The sequence below is a fragment of the Meles meles genome, chromosome 3 (assembly GCF_922984935.1).
Source record: "Meles meles chromosome 3, mMelMel3.1 paternal haplotype, whole genome shotgun sequence".
NCBI lineage: Eukaryota > Metazoa > Chordata > Mammalia > Carnivora > Mustelidae > Meles > Meles meles.
The window spans coordinates 119287194-119314070 of NC_060068.1; the positions used below are offsets into that span (position 1 = coordinate 119287194).

The window sequence follows — 26877 nt, forward strand, 5'->3', positions numbered from 1 at the left end:
CTATCAAAGAACTTCTACTTCCAGCCGCCCTCTTTCTTTTCTACTCTTCCTGTACTACAGGATGTCTCCCTCACCCCCTGAATAGTTCCTCTAAACATCCTGTCATCTCTAGTTTTATTGTTTATGTCCTGATTCTGCCCCGAGTGACCACAAAAATCTAAAGACTCCCATATGTAAAAATATTCTTTGGAGTTTGAGCAAGGATCAGCTCCTGAAAGAGAATTTTTGGTGACAAAGGGACTATAATGATAGTCCATCAGCTATATTCTTCAAAAAAATGTGAATATTGGGACGCCGGGCTGGCTCAGTTGGCTATGCGACTGCCTGCGGCTCGGGTCACGATCCTGCAGTCCTGGGATCGAGTCCCACATCAGGCTCCCAGCTCCATGGGGAGTCTGCTTCTCCCTCTGACCTCTCCTCTCGTGCTCTCTCACTCTGAATCTGTCTCTCTCTCTCTAAAATAAAATAAATAAAATCTTTAAAAAAATGTGAATAGCATAATAATTACAGAAATCCTGGGGGATTTTTATAGATTCAAGGAGACTAAGGAGACAGGTTAACTTAATATAATATCAGATCCTAGACTAGATCCTGAACTGGAGAAATGCTCTAAAGGATATTACTGGCCAAACTGACATCATTGAGATACAGGCAGTAGATTAAGGTCTATGTTGCTGTTCAAGTTACCAAGGTTGATAGCCATACTGGGGATAGGAAACAGAATATCCTTGTTCTTAGGTAATATTCACTGGAAAATTTCAGGGTAGACTATAATAATATATGCAATTTACTTCCAAACATTTAGGCCAAAGATATGGATATGTATATGCTCTCTCTTTAGAGAGCGAGTGGAACAAAATGCTAAAATTAGGTGAATCTGGGCTGTAGGACTAGCAGCATTTTTATTATCTTTGCATCTTTCCTGTAAATTTGATTTTTTTTCTGAATACAAGTTTAAAAAATGGCCCATGCTCCTGTTCCCCTGAATTTTATTTCTCCTTTGAGATTCTCTGGCTTCAATCAAAGAGCCCCCACACATATGCTATTCTAACTTCAAAACAGTTGTATTAGGTCCTGTCTCAGTGAAGAGCAGCAGGTTGTACTTATCACAAATACAGAACACAGAAAAAGAACACAAGGGAAAGTGAAATAGAGAACACACATAATGTACAAAAATACAAAATTAATATAGAAATACAAAGAATTATGTTTGTAACATGGAGATTTCAGGTACTGAGAATCAGAATGTAGATTTAGTCATTAACAGCTGAGCTCTAATCTTTGCTCTGTCCAACAGCAGCCATGTGATCTGGAGCAGGACATTTTTGCCTCTTTGTTCTTTAGTTTCCTTATCTGGAACCCAGAGATGGAAATCCTCTGTGTTTGTAGGAAAAAAAAAATGCTAGCATATGAAGACAATACTTGAAAATAAAAGTTTAAGGAGGGAAAACTAGACACCAAATAGTCTCCTACCCTAAGATTTTAGCGAGCTTCTTTGATATTCCTTGGAGTCTAAAAAGCTTTGAAGTCTGTAACAATTCATGGCTGCAGTGGGGTAGAGAAGGGAAATGAGGAAAGAGAAGGGCCTCATTTACTAAAGCACATATGCTTTACATGTGGCCCCATTTAGTATTTAGGATATTAAGACACTCTCCTATGTTGCTGATGGAAATGGAGATTGTTAGAATGCTTTCGTAGATATTTTGGCAATATCTGTTCGAATAAAAAAGTGCATATGTGAACAATGAAGTTTGTAGAGGCATATTTACTGCAGTATTGTTCTAAAAGCAAATTCATGGACACTAAATATCCATTAAGGGGGTCAGTTGAATAAATTGTTATACATGCATATCATAAAAGACTACATCCATTAAGAAGAATGAGACATTTGCATATACTGATAAATTATTCATGTATGTTTACCATAGAAAACAAGTTACATAAGGAAGGCTACCATTTTTTTCTGGTGGTGTAGGAAGGATATACACAGAACTATAAGGATATACACCTCCCCAGAGGTGCTGATTTACACTTAAACTATCTCTGGAAGACCACACAAAAAAGTTACTAATATTTTTCAGAAGGTAAATTTGGGGGCACAGGAGGTAAACTTACTTTCACTCTATTACTTTTTTTTTTTTTTTTTTGGTAAGCATCTGGCTGCTTTCAGCTCAGAAACTTTTTTTTTAAAAGATTTTATTTATTTATTTGACACAGAGAGAGAGACAGAGAAAGAGTGAGCACAAGTAGGCAGAAAGACAGGCAGAGGGAGAGGCAGAAGCAGGCTCTCTGCTGAGCAGGGAGCCTGATGTGCGGCTTGATCCCAGGACCCTGGGATCATGACCTGAGCTGAACGCAGTTGATTAACTGACTGAGCCACCCAGCCGCCCCTTCCTTTTGTATTTTTTACATTTGTTACCCGAGTGCTCATATTACCTTTAATTTCTTTTTAAGTAGGCTTCACACCCAGTGTGGAGCCCAGTGAGGGGCTTGAACTCAAGACCCTAAGATCAAGACCTGAGCTGAGATCAAGATCTGGATGCTTAACTGACTGAGTCACCCGGGCCATCCCCCTAAAATTTGTTTCTCTAGCTACCTGCTTACCACCAAAACACTTCCCCAGCCCACAGTCCTTCTCCAGGGTCTTGGTTGGTGCAGGAAGCTCATCAGTGGTTTCTTCAGCACGAAACCACTGGACCTGTGGTTTAAGGTAGGCATGAGAAGGTTGGGAATAATCTGGGGGGGGGTGCCACAAATGGACATTTACTTTTTATTCTGTATCTTTTATGTTTTTGCATATCTAATCATGTGCATGTAGTGTTGTGGGATCATAGAACATGATGGTCAAGAAAGAATTCCTGAGGTGTTTTGTGGTGCAACTTAGTAAGTTCACCTAAGTGGCATGGGTGATAGGGCCTGTGAGCAGAAAGATCTGCTCTTTTGCTGTATGAAGCTGGTGGTTGTATGCTTACTGCTCAAGGGGGTCAGGATGTGCAGGCAGTATTAGATCATAAATGTTTTCTTCAAATTCCTACCCATGAAACTATTTTCGAAAGATTTCTCTGGTGCTAATCATTCAGCTTGATATTAACTATTGGTGAGATACACAGGCAGTCATAAGACCTTTTAAGAATGTAGTAAGCAGGGGAGCCTGGGTGGCCCAGTCAATTAAGCGGCTGCCTTCTGGTCAGGTCACAATCCCAGGGTCCTGAAATCGAGGCGCACCTCAGGCTCCCTGCTCAGCGAAGAACCTGCTTCTCCCTCTGCCTGCTGCCCTGCCTACTTATGCTCTATCTCTCTGTAAAATAAATAAAAAGCTTTAAAAAGAGAGAGAGAGAGAGCAGCCACTACGCATTTCATCCATTATGGAATATGCAGGCTATAGATCAGGCTTCCGGACTAAAGGTGAACATTTTTTTCTGCTTCTGTCCCTCATCAATAATACCTTTCAAAGACCGGAGAATTTGTTTATTTAAAGACATCCCAAGACTCCTTCTCAATCCCTCTCCTCCCCACTCTGGACCCCCACAAACCTCTAGTTCATCAGCCGGTCCTTCTCCAGCCAGAGAGTCAAGGGCCTTCTGTTCTAAGGAAGGAGACAGAGTGGTGGGGATCAACCCTTGAATAAAAGGTCTTTTCTTGATGGGGAATTGAAGTTTGGGAGGATATTGTTGGTTTTCCTTTTTTAAATTAAACAAGATATAAATATATCTTCCAGGCCGTAGGTAAGGGGGAAATAAGCCCTTAAACCTCCAGAATCTCTAACTGAAGGAAGCTTAAATTGTAATCATTCCTATTTGAAAAGGGAGCGCGCGCGCTGCATGCCGGGATCTGTAGTCCCTGCCCGGATGGCCCGCATTGCGGCTGTGCAGGAAAGAGCCTCTCTTCCAGGCGCATGCGTGCGGCGGCGGCGGCAGGACTGACTGCGTTAAGGTGGCGGTAGGAACGCGGCTTCCTGGGATCTCGCCATGGCGGTGGCGGCGGCGGCTATGGGGCCCTCCGCGCTTGGTCAGAGCGGTCCTGGTTCAATGGCTCCCTGGTGCTCAGTGACCAGCGGCCCAACACGCTACGTGCTGGGAATGCAGGAGCTGTTCCGCGGCCACAGCAAGACTCGCGAGTTCCCTGCACATAGCGCCAAGGTGCACTCTGTGGCCTGGAGCTGCGATGGGCGTCGCTTGGCCTCGGGGTCTTTCGACAAGACGGCCAGCGTATTCTTGCTGGAGAAGGACCGGTTGGTAAGCAGTCAGGGACCGGCCCAGGCCAGAGAGAGGGGCTGTGGTAAAGCCAGGTGTGGTGTTGGAGAGAATGCAGGATGGAGGCGAGGAGAAGAGAGGGGTGTGGGGAGAAGGGGGTTGTGTAGTGCACGCTGGAGGAGTGCGGGAGTGACAAGGGTAATGATTAGGGATCTGGAGGGAATGTGGAGGAGAAGAAGATGGTGGTGGTAAGAGGGAGGTGGGGGTGTGAGGGAGTGTAGCAGTAAGGAGGTGTAAAGATGAGCTGGGAGTGGAGACGAGGAGAGGATGAGGACTGGTGGTGAGGAGGGTAGATGGGACTCGAGTGAGGTGGGAGTATATGACAGGGGTAGGAAGGAGTTGTGTGGTGGTGAGAAGTGGTTAGGGGCTGTGGTGGTGGTGGCGTCCCTATGGTGGTAAGGAGGCTTCCTGTGGGAGTGAACAAGAAGATTGGGAACCTTGGTAGAGTAAATGTGGAGAACCAGAAAGAAGGAGGAAGGCCAGGGAGGGCAAAAGAATTAGGACATTGATGTGGAATCCAAATCTCAGAACAATTCAGAGTGATTGGAGAGGAAGGGAGGAGGATATTGGGGAAGGAGTTTAAAAGAATTTAAAAATTTTTTAAATTGTCTGGCTTTTTCTTTGCCACAAGGTACCTTGGTTTGAATAAGGTTTAGAAGTTACATGTGGAGGCAGGTACTTATGTGTGAAGTGGCATTTGGATTCTGTTCTTTCAGGTCAAAGAAAATAATTATCGGGGACATGGGGATAGTGTGGACCAGCTTTGTTGGCATCCAAGTAATCCTGACCTCTTTGTCACAGCATCTGGAGACAAAACCATTCGCATCTGGGATGTGAGGACTACAAAATGCATTGCCACTGTGAACACTAAAGGTGACTCTTGAGAGAGAGGGCAGTAGGAAGATAAGCTGCTTATAGTCATTCAACAAGCATTTCCCAAGTATCTTCTTTGTGTGTGGCCTTGTGTTAGGTGTGGGATATCCTGGGCTGAATAAGACAATTTCTAGCTCCCAGGACCTGTATTAGGTTTAGTGCAGGGAGAGAGACATATGTGTTAAAGAAAAAAACCTAACATGATATGATATGGTTCATCTTACACTGAAGAGTCTACAAGATGGATACCTAGAATGGAAATGCTTAAGTCTGACCCTTGCCTGTGGGGACAGGCAAGACCTCACGGAATTTGAGCATACTATTAGAATAGCTAATAGGGATTTAGTGGTCAGAGTACAGTGCATGGGGGATGGTTGGGGGGCAGCTCTAGGAAGGAGCTTCATGTGTAGATAGATGGAGAATTTAGGAAACGCTGATAGGCCAGAATGACTGATCTTGGGAATGAATGGTCTTGGTGGTCTGGGAGAAGATGACTTGGAAGTTGTACAGTACATTTACAGAATCTGTTCTTCACCAGGTATTGTCCTATAAACCTTGAGGTCACTTACTATGTTTTATTGACTAACGTGTCATTGATTATAACATGCACCAATATTTTATGCATTGTTAGGAAGGAAAATAAAGTTTTCTAGATAACCATCATACACCAAAAATTTTGAGATGCCTCCTAATGCATTTTAAGATATGTTGTAGAAAATAAAATGTGAAAATATATGCATAGAATTGATAAAGTTGGTGAAATTTTTTTTTTAAAGATTTTATTTATTTATTTGACAGAGAGAGATCACAACTAGGCAGAGAGGCAGGCAGAGAGAGGATGAAGCAGGCCCCCCACTGAGCAGAGAGCCCGATGTGGGTCTCGATCCCAGGACCCTGAGATCATGACCTGAGCCGAAGGCAGAGGCTTAACCCACTGAGCCACCCAGGTGCCCCAAGTTGGTGAAATTTTTAATTGACATGTTCACTGTGGGCCACTGGAATTTGTTTACAAGACTTGTCCCTGGAGTTGGAATCTTGTAGTGCTTTCTCCAAGTAGACAACTGGTGATGCTTGAGTGAATTAGGTAGCACGTGGATGAACATTAAAAACCGACTGTGTATGTATTTTAATGCCTACCAGAAAAGAAGAACTGGCCCATAGAATTTATTGCTAAATGGAAACTGAATTTATTTAACTGAAAAATTTTGAGTCACTTTTAAGAAAAGTCTTGAATAAAGAAATATAGCTGTTATATATAGCTATATATATATTTATATATACTTACAGCTAACATGGATAGGACAAAAATTGGAAAAGTGGTATGTGAATGACTAGAGTTTGGGAAATGCTGGTATGAGACTAGGGGGCTTTGGAGTCAAATCTGGTTTAGATCTTGGGTCTGTTACTTCATGGCTTTGACACTTTGGCTCACCTCTCATATCTTTCATATCTTCATATGTAATATAGGGATAATAAAGTGTTCCTTAGAGAATTATCATGAGAGTGCACAGGGGGAAATTTGTAGATGAAAGTGCTGGACTCATAATTGGTGAGTAAGTAGTCATTCCCTTCTATTGACTAGGACCTTGGTGAATGAGATTTGGAGATAGCTCTGGTCTTCATCGGATTAAAAAAAAGTTAACTGCAGGATTATAGGCAAACAGTAGCTTGCTGATTATATCTGGGTTTCCAGGGGAGAACATTAATATCTGCTGGAGTCCTGATGGGCAGACCATTGCTGTAGGCAACAAGGATGATGTGGTGACCTTTATTGATGCCAAGACACACCGTTCAAAAGCAGAGGAGCAGTTCAAGTTTGAAGTCAATGAAATCTCCTGGAATAATGACAACAACATGTTCTTCCTGACGAATGGCAATGGTTGTATCAACATCCTCAGGTGAGAGGGTTCTAGCTTAGGGACTGTCATATTTTTGTGCTGGGTGCTGTATGGATACAGAGTGAATTAGATGCAAGCCTGGCCTGAGGAGCTTAAAAGACAAATGATAATTAAGAATCGTAACCTCTGTTGAGCACCTTTGAGCCAGGCACCTTGTATTTACTGAGTCCTCAGAAATTCTCTGGGGTTGTTATTTGAGTCTTATTTGATAGATGAGGATCTGGGATTCAGAGAGTTTAAATTACTAGTCAACTAGATACACCTTGAATTATGGTTAATTTGTACCTGTAAAGTCTCTGCTTAAATATCACTTTCTCTCCAGGGCAGCCATCTTCACTACTTTCCTACCTCCCCAGCTTAAAAGCTTATTTTATGTACTTCTTGTTGGCAGCATTTCTCATTCGTATTATAATTAAATGTGTGTTTGTTTTAAAGATTTTATTTGTTTAGTTGACAGAGTATACAAGCAGGGGGAGCAGCAGAGGGAGAGGGAAAAGCAGGCTCCCCACTAAGCAGGGAGCCAAGTGCGGGGCTTGATCCTAGGACCCAGAATCATGACCTGAGCCAAAGGCAGATGCTTAACTGACTGGGCCACCCAGGTGCCCCTATAATAAATGTTTACTTAATCTGTATCTGCCATTAGACTATATAAATTCCGTGAAGGTAGGGACCATGTGTAACTTGTTTACTGTTGAAACCCTAGTTCCTACCTTAATACTTGCTACACAGAGTTAGGATCTCCATAAATATTTATTCTGTAAATGAATGAAATGTTGGAATTGAAATTCAGGTCTGTCGACTTTGTTCTTTCTGCTGTTCTGGGTGGGCAGTGCAAGGCAATGTGAAATAGGTTCTTTTAGAGAGGCTTGGAGTTTGCTTTGGAATCCCAGGCAAAGAAACTTATATTGACTATGGGAGTTGGGGATTGAAAGAGGCAGCTTCTGAGCTTGACCTTGAAAACTGAGTAGAATTTAAAAATCAGCAGAAGGGAACCATACAATGGGTAAAGGTGTGAATGAACATGGCCTATATGGAGAGTAGTTGGTAGATCAGAGTTGCTGGGAATAGTGTCAGATAAGGTATCTGAAGGGAGGGCCTGAAAATGGGAAGATAAAGTTGAAATATAATCTGGGACCAGATTGTATAAAAGGCTGGAAACCTGTGTTTAGCAACTTGAATTTTACTCAAATTGGTGTTCTATACTTTTTTTTTTTTTAAAGACTTTCAATTAGGAAATAAAACACATACACAGAAAACCACTTCAAACAACACATAGCTTAACGAACTATTATCTGTGTAACCCCGCCCAGGTCAAGAAATATTTGCTGTGTCCCAGAAGTCCCTCCATGTCCTTTGTTCTAGTCCTCAAAAGGAAACACTATTTCGATTTTTATAGTATTTCTTTATAGTTATAGCTACCAAATATGCATTTCTAGACATTCTAGTTTTGTCTATTTAAAAAAATTTGATGTCTTTTAAATGTGTTAAACTACTAGGTTGCTCTTCATCCTCTTTTACGTATAATATAGCTGTTGGAAAACTAGACTGTTAACCTGCAGAGATTCTCCTAGTCTGGATTTTGCTGATTCTGTGTGCTTATTTATTTGTTGGAATATAAGATACTTCCTCTCATTTACTGTTTTGTTATTTAATAATATAGTTCACTTAGAAAAGGCAGGATAAATCGTTCTTTCCCTTTGTCATCAGGTAATGAATTAGCTCCCCATCACCTCCAAAGATGATCAGCTAGGTTTTATTTTTAAGACTTACTGTAGGGGCGCCTGGGTGGCTCAGTGGATTAAGCCTCTGCCTTCGGCTCAGGTCATGATCTCAGGGTCCTGGGATTGAGCCCCTCATTGGGCTCTCTGCCGGGTAGGGAGCCTGCTTCCCCCTCTCTCTTTGCCTGTCTCTCTGCTTACTTGTGATCTCTCTCTCTCTCTCTCAAATAAATAAAATTAAAAAAAAAAAGACTTACTGTAAACTCTTGTACTTAAGCATGGTAGATGTGTTTCAGTCTATTGGAGTAATTATCTATATGGAAACTCAAATTATCCCTTCTTCAGCTAATGGGAGCCTCTTCAAGTTGTTCCTGAGTCTTTTTTTTTTTTGTTAACATAATCCAGGTAGTCTTCAGTTTGTTGCTCTCTGGTAGGACAGGATATCCCAGGTTCATCTTGTATGTTTCCTGGCTCAGACCTTTAATCAGAAAATTCTCTAAGAATCCCTGGATTTTTTTTCTGAGAAAAGGTACTGGAACTACAGATGTCCATATTGTTGGTTTGGTCATTATTTCTAGACCTTTCCTGTGGACAGAGCAAGGACATATAATTGTTTATTTTTAAAGATCAAAATATGTGAATTGTGAATTTATGTTGATAACATTGAACTAAAATTCAGGACTAGTAGAATCCTACTGGGGGCACCTGGTTGGCTCAGTGGGTTAAAGCCTCTGCCTTCAGCTCAGGTCATGGTCTCAGGGCCCTGGGATCGAGCCCTGTGTCGGGCTCTCTGCTCAGCAGGGAGCCTGCTCCCCCACCCCCCATCTGCCTCTCTGCCTACTTGTGGTCTTTCTCTCTCTCTGTCAAATAAATAAATAAAATCTTTAAAAAAAAAAAAGAATCCTACTAAACATCTTCTATATTATAAATAACTCTTTCCTTTCAAACTGAGTATTTGAGTATTCTGATTCTCAAGAACACTGGGATTATAGAATTAAAATATCCCATGATTGGCGCCTGGGTGGCTCAGTGGATTAAGCCACTGCCTTCGGCTCAGGTCATGATCTCAGGGTCCTGGGATCAAGCCCCGCATCAGGCTCTCTGCTCCACAGGAAGCCTGCTTCCTCCTCTCTCTCTGCCTGCCTCTCTGCCTGCTTGTGATCTCTCTCTCTGTTAAATAAATAAAATAAAATATTTAAAAAAAAAAAAAAATCCCATGATTAATTATTACCTTTCTCCATGTTACACATAGAGGTATCTCAGAATAATAGTATTACCACTACCACCACCAATGTGATTACTTAAAATAGTAAATTTTGCTTTTTGCATTGTTTTCCTCATTTTTCTTCCATTAAAAAAAATAGTTAATACTATATTATCAGAGTGTAGAGCTACTATGTACTATGCCTTTCTTTTATATCTATAGTTTCTACAAGAAGCTGTATATGTAATGCTCATCACCAGTCCCATGCTAAGTCTCTAGTCATTTTGATTGTCAAAGTTCATTCTTTAGATTCCTCAGGAAGGGTTCATGGGACAATATTCTTTAAGTTCATACTTATAACTTACATACTTATAAAACTTACAGATATTTAATTGTGTTTAGTAATTGAGCTCTTTGTAATTGATAGTTTTGCTAGATATAAAAATCCTTGATTCCTATTTTCTTGCTCGTATATCTATATATTATCCCATTTTCTTTTGGCATAAAGTCTTACAGTCAGAAAGGTCTGATGATAATCTAATTTTTTTTTAAAGATTTTATTTATTTGACAGAGAGATCACAAGTAGGCAGAGAGGCAGGCATAGAGAGAGGGGGAAGCAGGCTCCCTGCCAAGCAGAGAGCCTGATGTGGGGCTCGATCCCAGGACCCTGAGACCATGACCTGAGCCGAAGGCAGAGGCTTAATGCCCTGAGCCACCCAGGCGCCCCATAATTTTTTTTTTTTTTTTAAACTCCAGGAAAGTTTGTTTGAATTACAGTCTGATACTTGGTTTGTTGTCTTTGATTTTCTTCTTTAGTATCTCCTGTTGTCGTCTTAGTACCATAGTCCTCTTCCCATAGTTTAATTGCTGTCTGTCTTGTTTCTCAGCTACCCAGAGCTGAAGCCTGTGCAATCTATCAATGCCCATCCTTCCAACTGCATCTGTATCAAGTTTGACCCCATGGGGAAGTATTTTGCCACGGGAAGTGCAGATGCTTTGGTCAGCCTCTGGGATGTGGATGAGTTGGTTTGTGTTCGGTGCTTTTCTAGGTAAGCAGCTCTGCTGGCACTTTCCTTGTTGGATAAATTAATTTGACTTTATTTTGGATGAAATTGTGCCCTACACTTACTGGGTTATTCTAACATGTCCTGTCTCCACTCTGTTATAGGCTGGATTGGCCTGTGAGGACCCTCAGTTTTAGTCACGATGGAAAAATGCTGGCATCAGCCTCAGAAGATCATTTTATTGACATTGCTGAAGTAGAGACAGGTAACTGATACTCTCACTACCATAGTGAGTCTTCTGTCTGTCATCTGTTGGCCATCAAGACTTTTCCTGTCATGTGTTTTCATTAGACATTACTACTTCACTTGCATTAGCATAAATGAATTTTCTTCTTAAGACAGCTTTGTTTATTAGGACTATTATAGTCAGGTCATAAGGGAGCAAAGAGTTCAGAAAGGAGCAGGTTTGAAAAAAAGTGATTTAGGAAAATATTTTGCATTTTATTAACTTTTAATTCTTCTGTTATGAAATTTTTAAAATATGGAAAATAGGAGGAAGAAAAAAGTGGTACTTGTGGTCCACCTCTAAATACAATCTCTTTTAGTGTTGTGGTATACTTTTTTTTCTATATTTTACCTGTATGTGAACTTAAAATAATCTTAGGAATTAACAAAATACATGTGATTTGCTTTAAAAACAACCAGTAGAATTTGAAAATAGAAAAATGAGAGGAGAGTATTCATTTTACGAAAGAATTTCCTTAGCTTTACTTATTTTTATTAATTTTTTATTATCAAAGTATGATTGACATATGATATTAATTAGTTCCATGTATGACAGTGATTTGACAGACATACACATTAGTCATTGATCACCATAAATGTAGTCATCATCTGTCACCATATAACATTATTATAATATTATTGACTATGTTCCTGTTGCTATACTTTATATCTTCAGGTTGTATTTATTTTATAATTGGAAGTTTGTACCTCTTAATATTTCACTCATCACCCGAGCTTTCTCTCCTCTGGCACCCAGCAGTTTTCTTTAATTATGAATCTGTTTCTGTTGTTTGTTTATTGTTTTGTTTTTTAGATTTCATGTACAAGTGAAATCATATGGTATTTGTCTTTCCTGATTTATTTATTAGTTTAATAACCCTTAGGCCCACCCCATGTTCTCATAAATGGCAAGATCTCATTCTTTCTTTATGACTGACTAATATTCCATTGTGTATATATATATATATATATATATATATATATCAGATCTTCTTTATTCATTTGTCTATCCATGGATACTTAGGTTGCTCCCATATTGTGGCTATTGTAAATAATGCTGCAATAAACATAGGGGTGCACATACCTTTTTGAATTAGTATTTTGTTTTCTTTAGGTAATTACCCAGTAGTGGAATTATTGGATCATATATTTCTATTTTTAATTTCTCGAGAAAGCTCCATACTGTTTTCTACAGTGGCTGCACCAATTTATATACCCACCAGCAGTGTATGAGGATTCCTTCTTCTTTACATCCTCACCGTTTGTTTTTTATTATCTTTTTGATACTAGCGATTTTGGTAGGTGTGAGGTGGTATTTCATTGTATGTGCATTTCCCTGATGATCATTGATGTGAGCACCTTTTCATGTTTGTTGGTCATCTGTGTGTCTCCTTTGGAAAATTGTCTGTCTAGTTTTTTTGTCCCCTCCCCCTGCACCTTTTTTTTTTTTAAAAGACTCTCCCATTTGGGAGAGAGAGAACATGAGCGGGCCTGGAGGAAGGGGCAGAAAGAATCTCAAGCAGACTCCCTGCTGAGTGTGGATCCTGACATGGGGCTCAATCTCTGGACCCTGCGATCATGACCTGAGCCGAAATCTACCAGGCACCCCCATTTTTTTAATCAGCCTCCTTTTTTTGTTTTTGTTTTTTTTTTAGTGTTGAGTATAGAATTGTCTTATATATTTTGGATATTAACCTCTTATTGGATTTATTATTTGGAAGTATCTTCTCCCATTCAGTAGGTTGCCTTTTTGTTTTGTTGATGGTTTCCTTTGCTATGCAGAAGCTTTTTATTTTGGTGTAGTCCTAGTATTTTATTTTTGCTTTTGTTTCTCTTTGCTTGAGGAGACATACTCATAAATACATTGCTAAAGCTGATGTTCAAGAGATTGCTGCCTGAGTTTTCTTTTAGGAGTTCTATTGTTTCATATCTCACATTTAAGTCTTTAGTCCATTTTGAGCTTATTTTTGTGTATGGTGTAAGAAAAGTGGTCCAATTTCATTTGTTTGAATGTAGTTGTCCTGTTTTCCCAGCACCATTTTTTGAAGAGACTGTGTTTTTTCCATTGCATATTCTTGTCTCCTTTGTTGTAGATTAATGATCATATTAAGTGTGTGTTTATTTCTGGGCTCTCTATCCTGTTCCATTGATCTAGCATATCTGTTTTGGTGCCAGTGCCACACTGTTTTGATTACCATAGCTTTGTAGTATATTTTGAAATCTGGGATTGTGATACCTCCAGCTTTGTTCTTTCTTAACATTGCTTTCGTTGCTCAGAGTCTTTCTTGGTTCCATATAAATTTTGGGATTATTTGTTCTAGTTTTGTGAAAAATACTGGTATTTTGATAGGGACTGCATTGAATCTGTAGATTGCTTTGGATGGTATGGACATTATAACAATATTAATTCTTCCAGTCCTGGGCATGGTTTATTTTTCTATTTGTGTCACCTTCAATTTCTTTCTTCAGTGTCTGATAGTTTTTAGAGTATAGGTCTTTCCCCTCTGTGGTTAAATGTATTCCCAGGTGATTTATTCTTTTAGGTGCAATTGTAAATGGGATTGTTTTCTTAATTTTTCTTCCTACTACATCATTATTAGTGTATAGAAATGCAACAGATTTCTGTATATTAATTTTGTTGCCTGCAACTTTATTGAATTCATTTTTTCTAATACTTTTTGTGGAGTCTTTACAGTTTTCTATATATAGTATCATGTCATGTGCATATACTAACAGTTTTACTTCTTTCTTACCAATTTGGGTTCCTTTTTTTTATTCTTGTCTGATTGCTGTGGCCAGGACTTCCAAAACTGTGTTGAATAAAATGGTGAGAGTAGACATCTTTGTCTTGTTCCTGATCTTAGGGGAAAAGCTTTCAGTTTTTCACCATTGAGTGTGATGTTATCTGTGGGTTTTTCATATATGGTCTTTATATGTTGAAGTGTGTTTCCTCTAAATCCATTTTGTTGAGAACTTTTATCAACAATGGGTGTTTATTTTTGTCAAATGGTTTTTCTGTGTCTATTGAAATGATCATATGGTTTTTATCCTTCCTCTTATTGATGTGATATATCACATTGATTTATTTGCAAATATTGAACCATACTGGAATAAATACCACTTGATCATGGTGTATGATCTTTTTAATGTATTGTTGAATTTGGTTTGCTAATATATTTTATTGAGGATTCTTGCATCTATATTCTTCAGGGATGTTGGCTTGCAGTTTTTTGCTTTTTGTTGTTTTGTTTTTTTGGTTTTTTTTCGTAGTGTCTTTACCTGGTTGCGGTATCAGGGTAATGCTGGCCTCATAGAATGAATTTGGAAGTTTTTCCTCCTTGCCTATTTTTTTTTTTTTTAAGATTTTATTTATTTATCTGACACACAGAGAGAGATCACAAGTAGGCAGAGAGGCAGGCAGAGAGAGAGAGGAGGAAGCAGGCCTCTTGCTGAGCAGAGAGCCCGATGTGGGGCTCGATCCCAGGACCCTGAGATCATGACCTGAGCCGAAGGCAGCGGCTTAACCCACTGAGTCACCCAGGCGCCCCTCCTCCTTGCCTATTTTTTGGAATAGTTTGAGAAGAATAGGTATTAACTGTTCTTTAAGTGTTTGATAGAATGCACCTGTGAATCCATCTGGTCCTGGAGTTTTGTTTTTTGGGAATGTTTTGATTACCAGTTCAATTTCATTACTAGTAATTGGTCTGTCCAAATTTTCTCTTTCTTCTTGGTTTAGTTTTGGAATATTGTATCTTTGTAGGAATTTATCCAGTCTTTTGGGTTGTCCAGTTTGTTGGCGTATAATTTTTCATAGTATTCTCATATAACCCTTTGTATTTTTGTGGTATCAGTTATTTCTTCTTTCATTTCTGAATTCATTTATTTGAGTTCTCTCTCTTCTTGATGTGTCTGGTAAAGGTTTATCAAACTTGCTTATGATTTCAGAGAACCAGCTCTTAGTTTCATGGATCTTTTCCGATGTTTTTTTAGTATCTATTTCATTTATTTTTGCTTAATCTTTTTTGTTTCCTTCCTTCTACTAACTTCGGGCTCTGTTCTTTTTGTAGCTCCTTTAGATGTAAGGTTAATTTGTTTATTTGGGATTTTTTTCTTGTTTCGTAAGGTAGGCCTGTATTAGCATAAACTTTCCTGTTAGAACTGCTTTTGCTGGATCCCAGAGATTTTGGATTGTTGTGTTTCCATTTTTATTTGTCTTCATTTTAAAAAAAATTTCCTCTTTGATTTATTCATTGACACTTTGGTTTTTATGTTGTTTAGCTCTTCTGTATGTTTGTGTTTTTTTCCAGTTTTTTTTTTCTTGTAATTGATTCCTAGTTTCATACCTTTGTGGGTCAGAAAAGATGCTTGATAGGGGTGCCTGGGTTGCTCAGTCTTTGGGCATCTGCCTTTGGCCCAGTTCGTGGTCCCAGGGTCCTGGGATCTAGCCCCACATTGGGCTCCCTGCCCAGCGGGAACCCCTTTCCCACTCCCCCTGCTTGTATTTTGTCTCTTGCTGTCTCTCTCTCTCTCTGTAAAATAAATAAATAAAATCTTAAAAAAAAAAGATGCTTGATAAAATTTCAGTCTTAAATTCATTGCAACTTGTTCTATGGCCTACCATATATGATCCATACTGGAGCATATTCCATGTGCGCTTGAAAATAATGTATATTCTTTTGTTTTTGAATGGAATGTTCTGTATATATCTGTAAAGTCCATCTGGTCTAACGTGCTTTTTGTTGATTTTCTGTCAGGATGATCTGTCCATTGATGTAAGTATGGTGTTAAAGTCCCCTACTATTGTATTACTGTCAATTGCTCCTTTTATGTTTGTTAGTATTCACTCTATGTTTTTAGATGCTCCTATCTCCTATGTTAGGTACGTAGATACTTACAATTGTTATATCCTCTCATTGGATTGATTCCTTTATCATTATTTAATTCCTCTTTTTGTCTCTTGCTATAGTCTTTGTTGCAAAGTGTATCTTGTCTGATAATTTTCTATCTTTTTTTTTTTTTTTTTTTGGTGGACAGCAAGGCAAAGTTTATTGGGCAATAGCAAAGTGATAGTACAAAAGTCTCGAGGAGGAAGGGGGCCTGAGAGGGTTGCCTTTGTCTGATAAAAATATCACTGCCCCAGCTTTTTTTTCACTTCCGTCTACATGGAATATCTTTTACCGTCCTGTCACTTTCAGTCCCTGTGTGTCTTTAGGTTTGAAGTGAGTCTTGTAGGCAGCATGTAGTTGAGTCTTGTTTTTTCAGCCATCCAGTCACCCTGTATCTCTTGATTAGACTGTTTAGTCAATTTACATTTGAGTAATTATTCATAGGTATGTATTTATTGCCATTTTGTTCATTGTTTTCTGTTGTTTTGTGGTTCTTCTTTGTTCCTTTCTTCTCTTGCTCTTTTTCCTTGTGGTTGATGGCTTTCTTTAATGTTATGTTTGGATTACTTTCTCTTTATTTTTTTATATATCTATTAAAGGTTTTTGATTTGTGGTTACCATGGAGTCATAAATAACATCCTATGTGTGTAGCGCTCTATATTGTTAGTTGCTTAAGCTTGGACACATTCCAAAAAGCACTGAATTTTTACTCCCCCTCAACATTTTATGTGTATGTCATATTATATATCTTTTTATTTTGTGTATCCCTTGAGTAATTTTTGTAGATGTAATTGATTTTACTGCTTTGTGTTTTAACCTTCATAATGGCTTTATAAGTGATTAGTCCACTAACTTTAATCATATGTTTGCTTTTACTAATGAAATTTTTTCTTTCATAATTTTCTTCTAATCATGGCCTTTTCTTTTCACTTAAAGAATTTCCTTAAATATTTCTTGTAAGGCTGGGTTAGTGGTGATGAACTCCTTTTTGTTTGGGAAACTCGTTATCTCCTTCAATTCTGAATGATAGCCTTGTCAGAATGATAGCCTTGCCAGGTAGAGTATTCTTGGTTGTAGGTTCTTTCCTTCCAGCCCTTTGAATGTATCATGGCCACTCCCTTCTGGCCTGCAGAATTTTTGCTGAGATCAGCCTATAGCCTTATGGGTTTTCTCTTATATGTGACTGCTTTTCTCTTGCTGCTTTGAAGATTCTCTCTTTATCTTTAATTTTTGCCATTTTAATTATTATGTGTCTTGGTGTGAACCTTTTTGGGTTCATCTTGTTTGGAGCTTTCTTTGTTTCCTGGATCTGATGTGTGTTTCCTTCCTCAGATTCAGGAAGCTTTCAGTCATTACCTCTTCAAATACATTTCCTGCCCCCTTTCCTCTCTCTCCTCCTTCATGGACTCCTATGAAGCAAATGTTATCATGCTTGATGGTGTTGTAGAGGTTCCTTCACCTGTTCTCACTTTTATTATTCTTTTGTCTTTTTGCTGTTCACCTTAGTTGCTTTCTATTACCCTGTCCTCAAGATCTCTGATCCGTTCTTCTGCACCACCCAATCTGCTGTTGATTTCCTTTGGTGTTATTTTTCATTTCAGTTACTGTATTACATTTTCTGTCTCTTTGTTGAAGTTCTCACGGAGTTCATCCACTGTTTTCTCAAGTCCAGTTGAATATCTTTAGGAGCATTACTTTAAACTTCCCATCAGGCATATCACGTATCTCCATTTTGTTTAGTCCTTTCTCCGTGATTTTTGTCTTGTTTGTTCATTTGGGACATATCCCTCAGTCTCCTCAGTTGTCTAACTGTGTGTTTGTTTCTGTATGTTAGGTAGGTCAGCTACATCTCCTGACCTTGAAAGTAGTGACTTTACATAGAAGGGGTCCTGTGGTGTCCTGTATGGTATCTGCCCTGGTCACGAGAACCAGGCATGCTAGGGCTGTCCCCTCTATGGGCTGTGTGCACCTTCCTTCTGTGGTTGAGCTGTGATTGCTATGGGCATGCTGATGCGGGGGGGTGGGGGGGACTGGCTCTCAGCCCAGTTGGCTGCACTGACCTACTTTGCCTGCTGCAGGCGCACTGGGCAGTTTGCTTCCTGTACTGTGGAGAGGCCTGGCTACAGCTGCCATGGGCTCAGTGGTGGGTGGGGTTGGCTCTCAGTCTGCTGTGTGTAATTAGCCTGTGTGACAGCTGCAGGTACATGCAAGGGCAGGCCTTGTTCTTTGGGGAGCCAGCTAAGAGGCCCAGCTGTAGGAACTGTAGGCAAGCTAGTGCATAGGATTATCTCCCCTGTCCTCTGGGTGAGGAGTCACTTTGGTGGGGTCCCCGTCCCATGTGGGCCTGCCTGCTGGATATGGCAGGGGAGGAGCTGCCTTGGAGGGGTGCCTGTGGAGGCCAGTGGGCTGGGTAGGGTGGGTGGTAGGGGAATGCTGGCGTGGGGCATGTGTTGCTAACAAGGAGAGTGTTAGAATTGGCTTCTGCAAGAATCTAGCTATCTAGGCTCACGGTGGGCAAGAAAAATGGCACCTACCAACACTTTTTTATTCCTGGAAAAATCTGCACATGTTTGCCCTTCCTGCACACACCCTAAAATTACTTAGTAAATATCTCCATGTATACTCTAGGCGCTTTTAAAGCTGCGGCTTCAGTGCCATCTCCGGCTGAGATACTTAGTAGTGTGCTGCTGGCTCTTTTGCCTGTCAGTTCAACCGGAGTTAAGCCGCGCTGATTTCTAAAGCTCCTGCTGATTTTCAAAGCCAGACATGATGGGAACTTGTCAGCGTAGGTCCTTAACAGCCAGTATTGCCCTGGGTGGGATCTGATCCCTTTCACTCCTCCATGCTTGTGATGGCTCTCCTGTTGGCGGTTCTTTGCACAGGGGTTTGGTTCCCGGCCATGTCTCCACCCCTTCTACCCTTTCAGTGTGGCCTTGTCTCTGTGGTCAGCTGTGGGAAGATCTCTTCTGCTGGTCTTCAGATCATTTTCAGAGTTAATTGCAGTAGATGCACTTGTTGCCTTAGTGTGTCTGTGGGAGGAGGTGAGCTCAGGATCCTCCTACTCTGCCATCTTCTGTCATTACCCTCAGATTTGTTTTGTATTGTAGCTTTATTGTTTTTGGAAATACATGATGCTTTAGTAAAAGCATTTAAACTGTATAGAAGACTTCAAAGAGCAAAGTAAAAAAAATTGAAATTCCGCCATTTAAAAATGCCACTGTTGACGACATTGTGCTAAGTTTTGTCCAGCCATTCGATACGCAGCTCCTCTGTGTCTGCCGTATTGGTGTGATGTGTGGACCCTCTCCTGCTCCAGGCTGTGCCTGCCCACCTAGCATGTTACAGTTTCGTAATGTCAGCTTTGCCGTCGCTTGTAACGCAGTCCCGAACCCCGCTGAATATGTCAGGATGTTCTCAGACTGCCGGTCTCTACTTACTTAGCCTGTGGCTGCTTCAGTTGCCCTGCTCTATGGTGGCTGCTCATCTTTGCACCATTATAAGTAAAGCTGAGGGAAATATTCCTTATGGACTTCACTTTGGGTCATCCTTTTGGGGAAACCAGTGAAGTGGGATTGCTCCTTGAGTCCAAGGTACTGACATTTTGTGAAGGACCAAACCACGTACAGAAAGGTTATTGCAGTGTTTGTTCTTAACAACGCATGCACGCGCATGTTTTTCCCATGTCGTCCTGGCACAAGTTTGTCTACCTCACCTCATACATATAAAATGTGATTTATTTTATTTTTATTTTTAAAAAAGATTTTATTTATTTATTAGAGAGTGTGAGTGAGAGAGAGCACAAGCCGGCGGGGGTGGGGGCGGAGAGCAGCAGAGGCAGTGGGAGAAGCAGACTTCCTGCTGAGCAGGGAGCCTGATGCGGGGTTGATTCCAGCACCCCAGGATCATGACCTGAGCCGAAGGCAGATGCTTAACCAACTTAACCAGCCAGACACCCCTTATTTTTTATTTTTTAAGAATTGTTTATTCACTTTAGAGAGAGAGCACAAAAGGGGGCAGGGGCAGAGGGACAGGAGGAGAGAGAATCCTCAAGCAGACATCCTGCTGAGCATAGAGACTACCATAGGGCTTGATCCCAGGATCCTGAGATCATGACCTGAGCTGAAATCAAGAGCCGGCTGCTTAACCCTCGGAGCCACCCAGGTGCCCCTAAAATATGATTTAGTTCACATATAATCTCTCAGGAATATATCAAATATGGCTGTATTAATTTTTCTAAGTAGTTCAGACACGTACTTTTAACATGTTTTTTATTTTTTTTATTTTTATTTTTTTATAATTGCAGAACAGACTTCTGCTTTTTTTTTTTTTTTTTTTTTTTTTTAAGATTTTATTTATTCGGGGCGCCTGGGTGGCTCAGTGGGTTAAGCCGCTGCCTTCGGCTCAGGTCATGATCTCAGGGTCCTGGGATCGAGTCCCGCGTCGGGCTCTCTGCTCAGCGGAGAGCCTGCTTCCCTTCCTCTCTCTCTGCCTGCCTCTCTTGTGATTTCTCTCTGTCAAATAAATAAAATCTTAAAAAAAAAAAAAAAAGATTTTATTTATTCATTTGACAGAGAGAGATCACAAGTAGACAGAGAGGCAGGCAGAGAGAGAGAGAGGGAAGCAGGCTCGCTGCTGAGCAGAGAGCTCGACGTGGGACTCGATCCCAGGACCCTGAGATCATGACCTGAGCTGAAGGCAGCGGCTTAACCCACTGAGCCACCCAGGCGCCCCATTAACATGTTTTTTAAAGATTTTATTTATTTATTTGTCAGAGAGAGAGAGAGAGTGAGCACAGGCAGACAGAGTGGCAGGCAGAGACAGAGAGAGAAGCAGGCTCCCTGCCGAGCACGGAGCCTGATGTGGGACTCGATCCCAGGATGCCGGGATCATGACCCGAGCCGGAGGCAGCCGCTTAACCAACCGAGCCACCCAGGCGTCCCTTAACATGTTTTTTATTTTTTTTTTTATTATTATTATTTTTTTATTTGACAGAGAGATAGATCACAAGTAGACAGAGAGGCAGGCAGAGATAGAGGGAAGCAGGCTCACTGCTGAGCAGAGAGCCCGATGTGGGACTCGATCCCAGGACCCTGAGAACATGACTTGAGCCGAAGGCAGCGGCTTAACCCACTGAGCCACCCAGGCGCCCCTTAACATGTTTTTTAAATGTTTTTTAAAATCTTTTCTATAACCTGGGCTAAAAATTAAAAGTCAGATGATTATCAAAGGGAAGCACAGTTATATTTATAGCATTATTTCATACATAAAAGGGAAATAGTCTCAATTTCATTATGAAGACTGATTAAATAAGTTGCGATACATCCATATTACAGTGTGCCAGGAGAAAAACATAGCTCCATATGTGCTGAAATGCAAGACTGGCAAGGCATTTTACTGAATGAGCAGAGCAAGTAGCCAATCAGTGCACATGATGTGTTCTCACTTAGGTAAAGAAACTAAAGCTAAAATAGTAGAAAGACTTTTGAAAGAATTTATTTCAGACTTAGAAGATTGGGAGAAGATAAATTTTACTTTAAATTATGATCTTAAGTATTATTACTGAAACCAAGTAGATAAAACGAAAAATTCAGTTTTTTAGTTACCTTAGGCGCATTTTAAGGACTTAAGTAGCCACATGTGGCTGATGGTTTCTGTATTGGATAGAACAGATGTAGTATGTTTCCATCACAGTGCTGTTTCCCAGTGCTGCTCTATACCCTGGTACTGTTTGAATTTTATGCAGTAAGCATGTTTTTGTATGTTGGTTTGTAAAATAGTATATATGCTCAGTATAGAATACTTGGAAAATGCTGGCAGTTAAAAGGAGAAATTAACAATCATACATAGGTCCATAATTTGGAGATCGCTAATTCCTAACATATTAGTATATTTCCTTCCAATCTTTTTTTATATGTAGATATATATAAATATCTATATCTATATAGATATTTATAAATATCTATATAGATAATTTATAAATTTATATTTATAAATTATTTATAAATTTATATTTATAAATTATTTATAAATTTATATATAAATATATTTATATATATTTATATATAAATTTATAAATATTTATAAATATAAATTTATATTTATATTATAAATAAATAATTATATACTATATAATATATAATTATAAATTTATATATAAATTTATAAATAATTTATATATTTATAAATTTATAAATATCTATATAGATATTTTATATATAGACATTGATTCATCTGTGTGTGTATACATACACTATACTATGTATAGTTGAAGTCATATGTTAAATAAGGTTTTGTGTTTTATATATTTTTAATGGTTAAATGTAAAAGTAAGAATTAATTTTATTTCTGATGACTTTCTTTTTTTAAAGATTTTATTTATTTGACAGAGATCACAAGTAGGCAAAGAGGCAGGCAGAGAGAGGAGGAAGCAGGATCTCCGCTGAACAGAGAGCCCAATCCCAGGGGCTCGATCCCAGGACCCTGGGATCATGACCTGAGCCGAAGGCAGAGGCTTTAACTCACTGAGCCACCCAGGCGTCCCGATAACATGTATTTTAACAGTCCACTTAATTTCGGCTTTTTAGACACACCATACATATTGCACCGAGTCTTTTAGAACTTCAGTGATCTGTCATGTCAGTCCCAGATAGCACCTTATTTATCATTCAGAGATTAAACTTTCCAATAAAACTGTCAAGATGTTAAAGTTTATGAAGCCACATCGTTATTTAGGAAACGTTTTAGGAGGCCTCTTCATGTCTGCTCTGGTTTTCTCGAACTGTATAAATTTCTTTATTTTAACCAATCCCACATGACGGACAAATGGTGCCATAAAGGCCAGAAGAGAAGTAAAAGGAGGGTAGCAGCCTGTGAAACTATTCTTTATGTTTGTGTAATATAGAAATTTGCTCAGACATATAGCTAGACTGCCAGATATTAGCATCATGAGAAGTGGTTAACTGTCCCTGAAGTAGGATTACTTAACAAAGAGGGTCTCTCTTTGTCTCTCTCTCTCCACATACATATGTGTGCATATTATACATATATTTTAAACAGCTTTATTAAAATATAATTTACTGTATAGTTGACCAGTTTGAAGTATATAATTTAATGTATCCTGCAACTTCAAAATAACACTACATTATTAATGTTTTATTACATTAATCTTAAGATTCATTACATGAATTTTAACATAAAAGTAAAGTGGGACTAAAGGAAAAATGGCTTTAGAAAAGTCATGTTTAATTTCAAGTAAGAAGAATGACATTTTTGGAGGAAAAAAATCTGTTTGCAAAGCATTGTGATTTAGTAGAAAGACCTGTGGCTTTGGAAACAGACTCACTTCATATGCTGACTCCTATGAGGTATGACTTAACTGTTCAGTCACTTGTTCCTTTATAAAATGGGGTTTAAAATCATTACTTGCCTTGCTGCATTGTGATTATACTTTACTTATAAAGTATAATGCATCTGATTCCTAAGTGGTGCTCAACAAATATTAACTGCTGGTACTGTTTTCCTAGGGAGTACAGAATAGGTTTAGCTCATAGGCTCTGCATTCAGATCTTGCTCTGCCACCTACTGGCTTGTGCTCTCTCTCTGCCTCAGTGTTCTGTGTAAAATGGGGTAATGATTGTATCTGTCCTATAGGGTTAATAGGTGGATTAAATAAGGGGCACCTGGGTGGCTCAGTCGGTTAAGTGTCTGCTTTCAGCACAGGTCATGATCTCAGGGTCCTGGGATTGAGCTGCATGTTGGGCTCCCTGCTCAGCAGAAAGTCTGCTTCACTCTCTCCCTTGACCCCCCTGCCCACAACCCCCGGTTCCTGCTCTCTCTGTCTCAAATAAATAAAATATCCTAAAAAAGGTGGATTAAATGAGTTAATGTAGGCAAGTACGTAATGAATGTGGTTTCTTATTAACGTATTGATTGGTTTCTCTATATTGATTTTTATAGGAGACAAGCTATGGGAGGTGCAGTGTGAGTCCCCGACTTTCACCGTGGCTTGGCACCCCAAAAGGCCTCTGCTGGCGTTTGCCTGTGATGACAAAGATGGCAAATATGACAGCAGTCGGGAAGCAGGAACTGTGAAGCTGTTTGGGCTTCCTAATGACTCCTGATAGGAGGCCTTCAGGGAGAGGAGACGCTGGCAGAGGCCTTCCTTTATGTATTAGTTTGGTCTCTTCTCTTGGAGTTGATGGGCTCATGAAGTGTTTGTAAATTGCTATAAATTATACAGGTCTTGTCAGTCTGCCAGTCTTGTTAGTCTTCCAGTTCCCTTGTTATGTGAACTCTTCCCGTTCTTTCCCCTCCACAGGAGGCTTCTGCACGATAACACCAGCATATCTTGTCCTCTGGGTACTTCCTGTCTTCCCTGCCTTTGCGTGTATGGTAGACTTTGTTGGGTTTGCTTCTGCTTGGACAGTACCTACCTTGGGGGTGGGGTAAGTGAAGAAGGTGAGATGGGGATGGAGATTTTTTACAGTAAAAAGGAATGTATATAATTTTGAGATTTGAGCATATAATAAAACTGACTTTAATTATGGGACTTCTACGACTTTAAAAGTTATGGTATGTTTGTTATTATTGTTGCAGATATTGGGAGATGTTGCAGTTTTGCATTAAAAAAAAAAATCTCAGATTGGATTAAAGGTTGACATTCTATCATTTAATGTCCTAACCAAGAATTCTGTGAAATGCAGGGACCCAGCATGAAGTGTAAGTGCAATAGCAAGCCTTAAATTCTTCAGCTTAAGTGTACCCTGCCTTAATCTACAAAGGATTTGAGGACAAGAAATTTATGGTAAACATTGAGAAAAGCGGTAAAATATAAACAAATCCAAAATCAGGAGGAGACATACAGATGAGAATACAAAGTTGAAATTGGGGAAATTAAAATAGAAATACGCAAAGAATGAGGACCTGACTGATTGAACTAAAATTTTGGCTGTGCCCCCTGGTGGCTAAGTGAAGAAGGGAGAAGTCAGTTAATTCTTTTTTTTTTTTTTTTTTTTTTAAGATTTTATTTATTTATTTGACAGAGAGATCACAAATAGACAGAGAGGCAGGTGGCGGGGGGGGAGCAGGCTCCCCACCGAGCAAAGAGCCCGATGTGGGGCTTGATCCCAGGACCCTGAGATCATGACCTGAGCCAAAGGCAGAGGCTTAACCCACTGAGCTACCCAGGGTTCCAGAAGTCAGTTAATGCCTTTTTTTTTTTTTTAAGATTTTATTTATTTATTTCACAGAGATCACAAGTAGGCAGAGAGGCAGGCAGAGAGAGAGGAGGAAGCAGGCTCCCCGTTGAGCAGAGAGCCCGATGTGGGGCTCGATCCCAGGACCCTGGGATCATGACCCGAGCGGAAGGCAGAGACTTCAACCCACTGAGCCACCCAGATGCCCCAAGTCAGTTAATTCTTAATGAAAAGCAGAGCACATGCCAGTTCCTCAGGGAAAGCAGAACTTTGTTAGCTCTTACCTCCAAAAGAAGTTGCTCAGGTAGGAGATTACCTGTGAGCAATGTCTTGATTTGCATTGTATTTTAATGTATTTTGGCATTAAAAATACAGAAATAATGATGTTTGTAGAAAATTCTGGAAAAAGCAAGTAAGTGAAAAGAAAAAAAAATCGTTTTTTCTCCTCCTAGGAGATAGTCACTATTAGCATTTTTGTGTGCATCCTTTTAGGAGTTTTCCTATGTTGTATTTATGTTAGAAACATGTTTATACAAATCTTGCAGAGTAGACAAATCAAGTATGGTGACATAAAGCATGTAAAGTGCTCAATACCATGTTAGGCAGTATTAAAAACACTCAGTAAGTCTTAATAGAAATTTTTAGTAATTAGACCTTCCTTAGTCTTGGTACTGTAATGAGCACTTAATTTTTGCAACAGCCTTCTGCAGTTGGATGTTATCATCATTTTACTACTCCAGGGAGTTTAACTCAGTGTTATTCATTAACTGACAGTATTCAGATCTTGATGTGCTTAGCGGTCCATATGCCTTCTATTTGCAGTGGCCATTCTGTTTCCACTTGCCATTCCCATTTTACAGATGAGTAAACCTTGACTCTGAGAAGTTGACTCCTGGCCCAAGTTAATGAGTGATCGGTTGAGTTCAGTCTTCAGGCTCAGTAGTGTTTCCTTCAGCCTCCAGAATAACCGCTGCCTGCATCCTTCCCTGAAGATGGTCTTTTTAGTTGCAAACCAGCATGCCACCTCATTATGTCAGAAGTTCAGTGTTGCTCATGTCACCGGGAGTAAACTGTGGCACACTGTTCTTATTTTTATGGTTATCTGTCATTCCTGGAGTTGTTGCTCTCTTTTTCTGTATATCCTCCTTAGCATTGGAATCAGACACCAAGTTTTAGTCTAGCTCTTAGTATTTGATCAGTTCCCTCCTCTTTGATCCATGTGGATTTTTTCCCTCTGGGTTTGTGTGAGGTAATGATCCGCTCAACTTTTCACTAAGAGATTTGTTCCTTTCAGCTAGCTTTCACTTTTAGTGACAGAAAAACCCTTATTGGAAAGAGCTCAAGCTTGTGGCAGCTTTTGCTTACTGTCAGGACCTTGTTGACAACATTTCTGTGCCTTGACTTCAGAGTCCTGGGGAGGCTTAGAAGATGGGTCCTTCTTGGAGAAATGTAAAATTTGTCTCAGACCTGATGCCCTTATGGCTTGAGTGAGTTGTCCGATTCAGAGCAAGAAGGGAGCCATTCATAGTCACCCAGCAATTGATGGATTCAGTCAGTCTAG

General features: G+C 39.7%; 1 protein-coding gene across 1 annotated transcript; it reads left to right on the top strand.

The window, feature by feature from the left end:
* Nucleotides 1-3910: 3910 nt before the first annotated feature.
* THOC3 (THO complex 3) lies at nt 3911-24718 on the top strand. The gene is made up of 6 exons (XM_045998706.1): nt 3911-4235; nt 4970-5126; nt 6820-7024; nt 10835-10996; nt 11116-11216; nt 24079-24718. The coding sequence occupies exons 1-6, from the start codon at nt 3969-3971 to the stop codon at nt 24240-24242; spliced, it is 1056 nt and encodes a 351-aa protein (XP_045854662.1). The 5' UTR covers nt 3911-3968; the 3' UTR covers nt 24243-24718.
* Nucleotides 24719-26877: the final 2159 nt, after the last annotated feature.

Excerpts from the sequence above, each read along its gene's own strand:
- THOC3 (XM_045998706.1), top strand. The coding sequence starts at position 3,969 with ATGGCGGTGGCGGCGGCGGCTATGGGGCCCTCCGCGCTTGGTCAGAGC. Across the intron at positions 4,236-4,969 it reads TGCTGGAGAAGGACCGGTTG|GTCAAAGAAAATAATTATCG; the intron begins GTAAGCAGTCAG and ends CTGTTCTTTCAG. Across the intron at positions 7,025-10,834 it reads GGTTGTATCAACATCCTCAG|CTACCCAGAGCTGAAGCCTG; the intron begins GTGAGAGGGTTC and ends CTTGTTTCTCAG.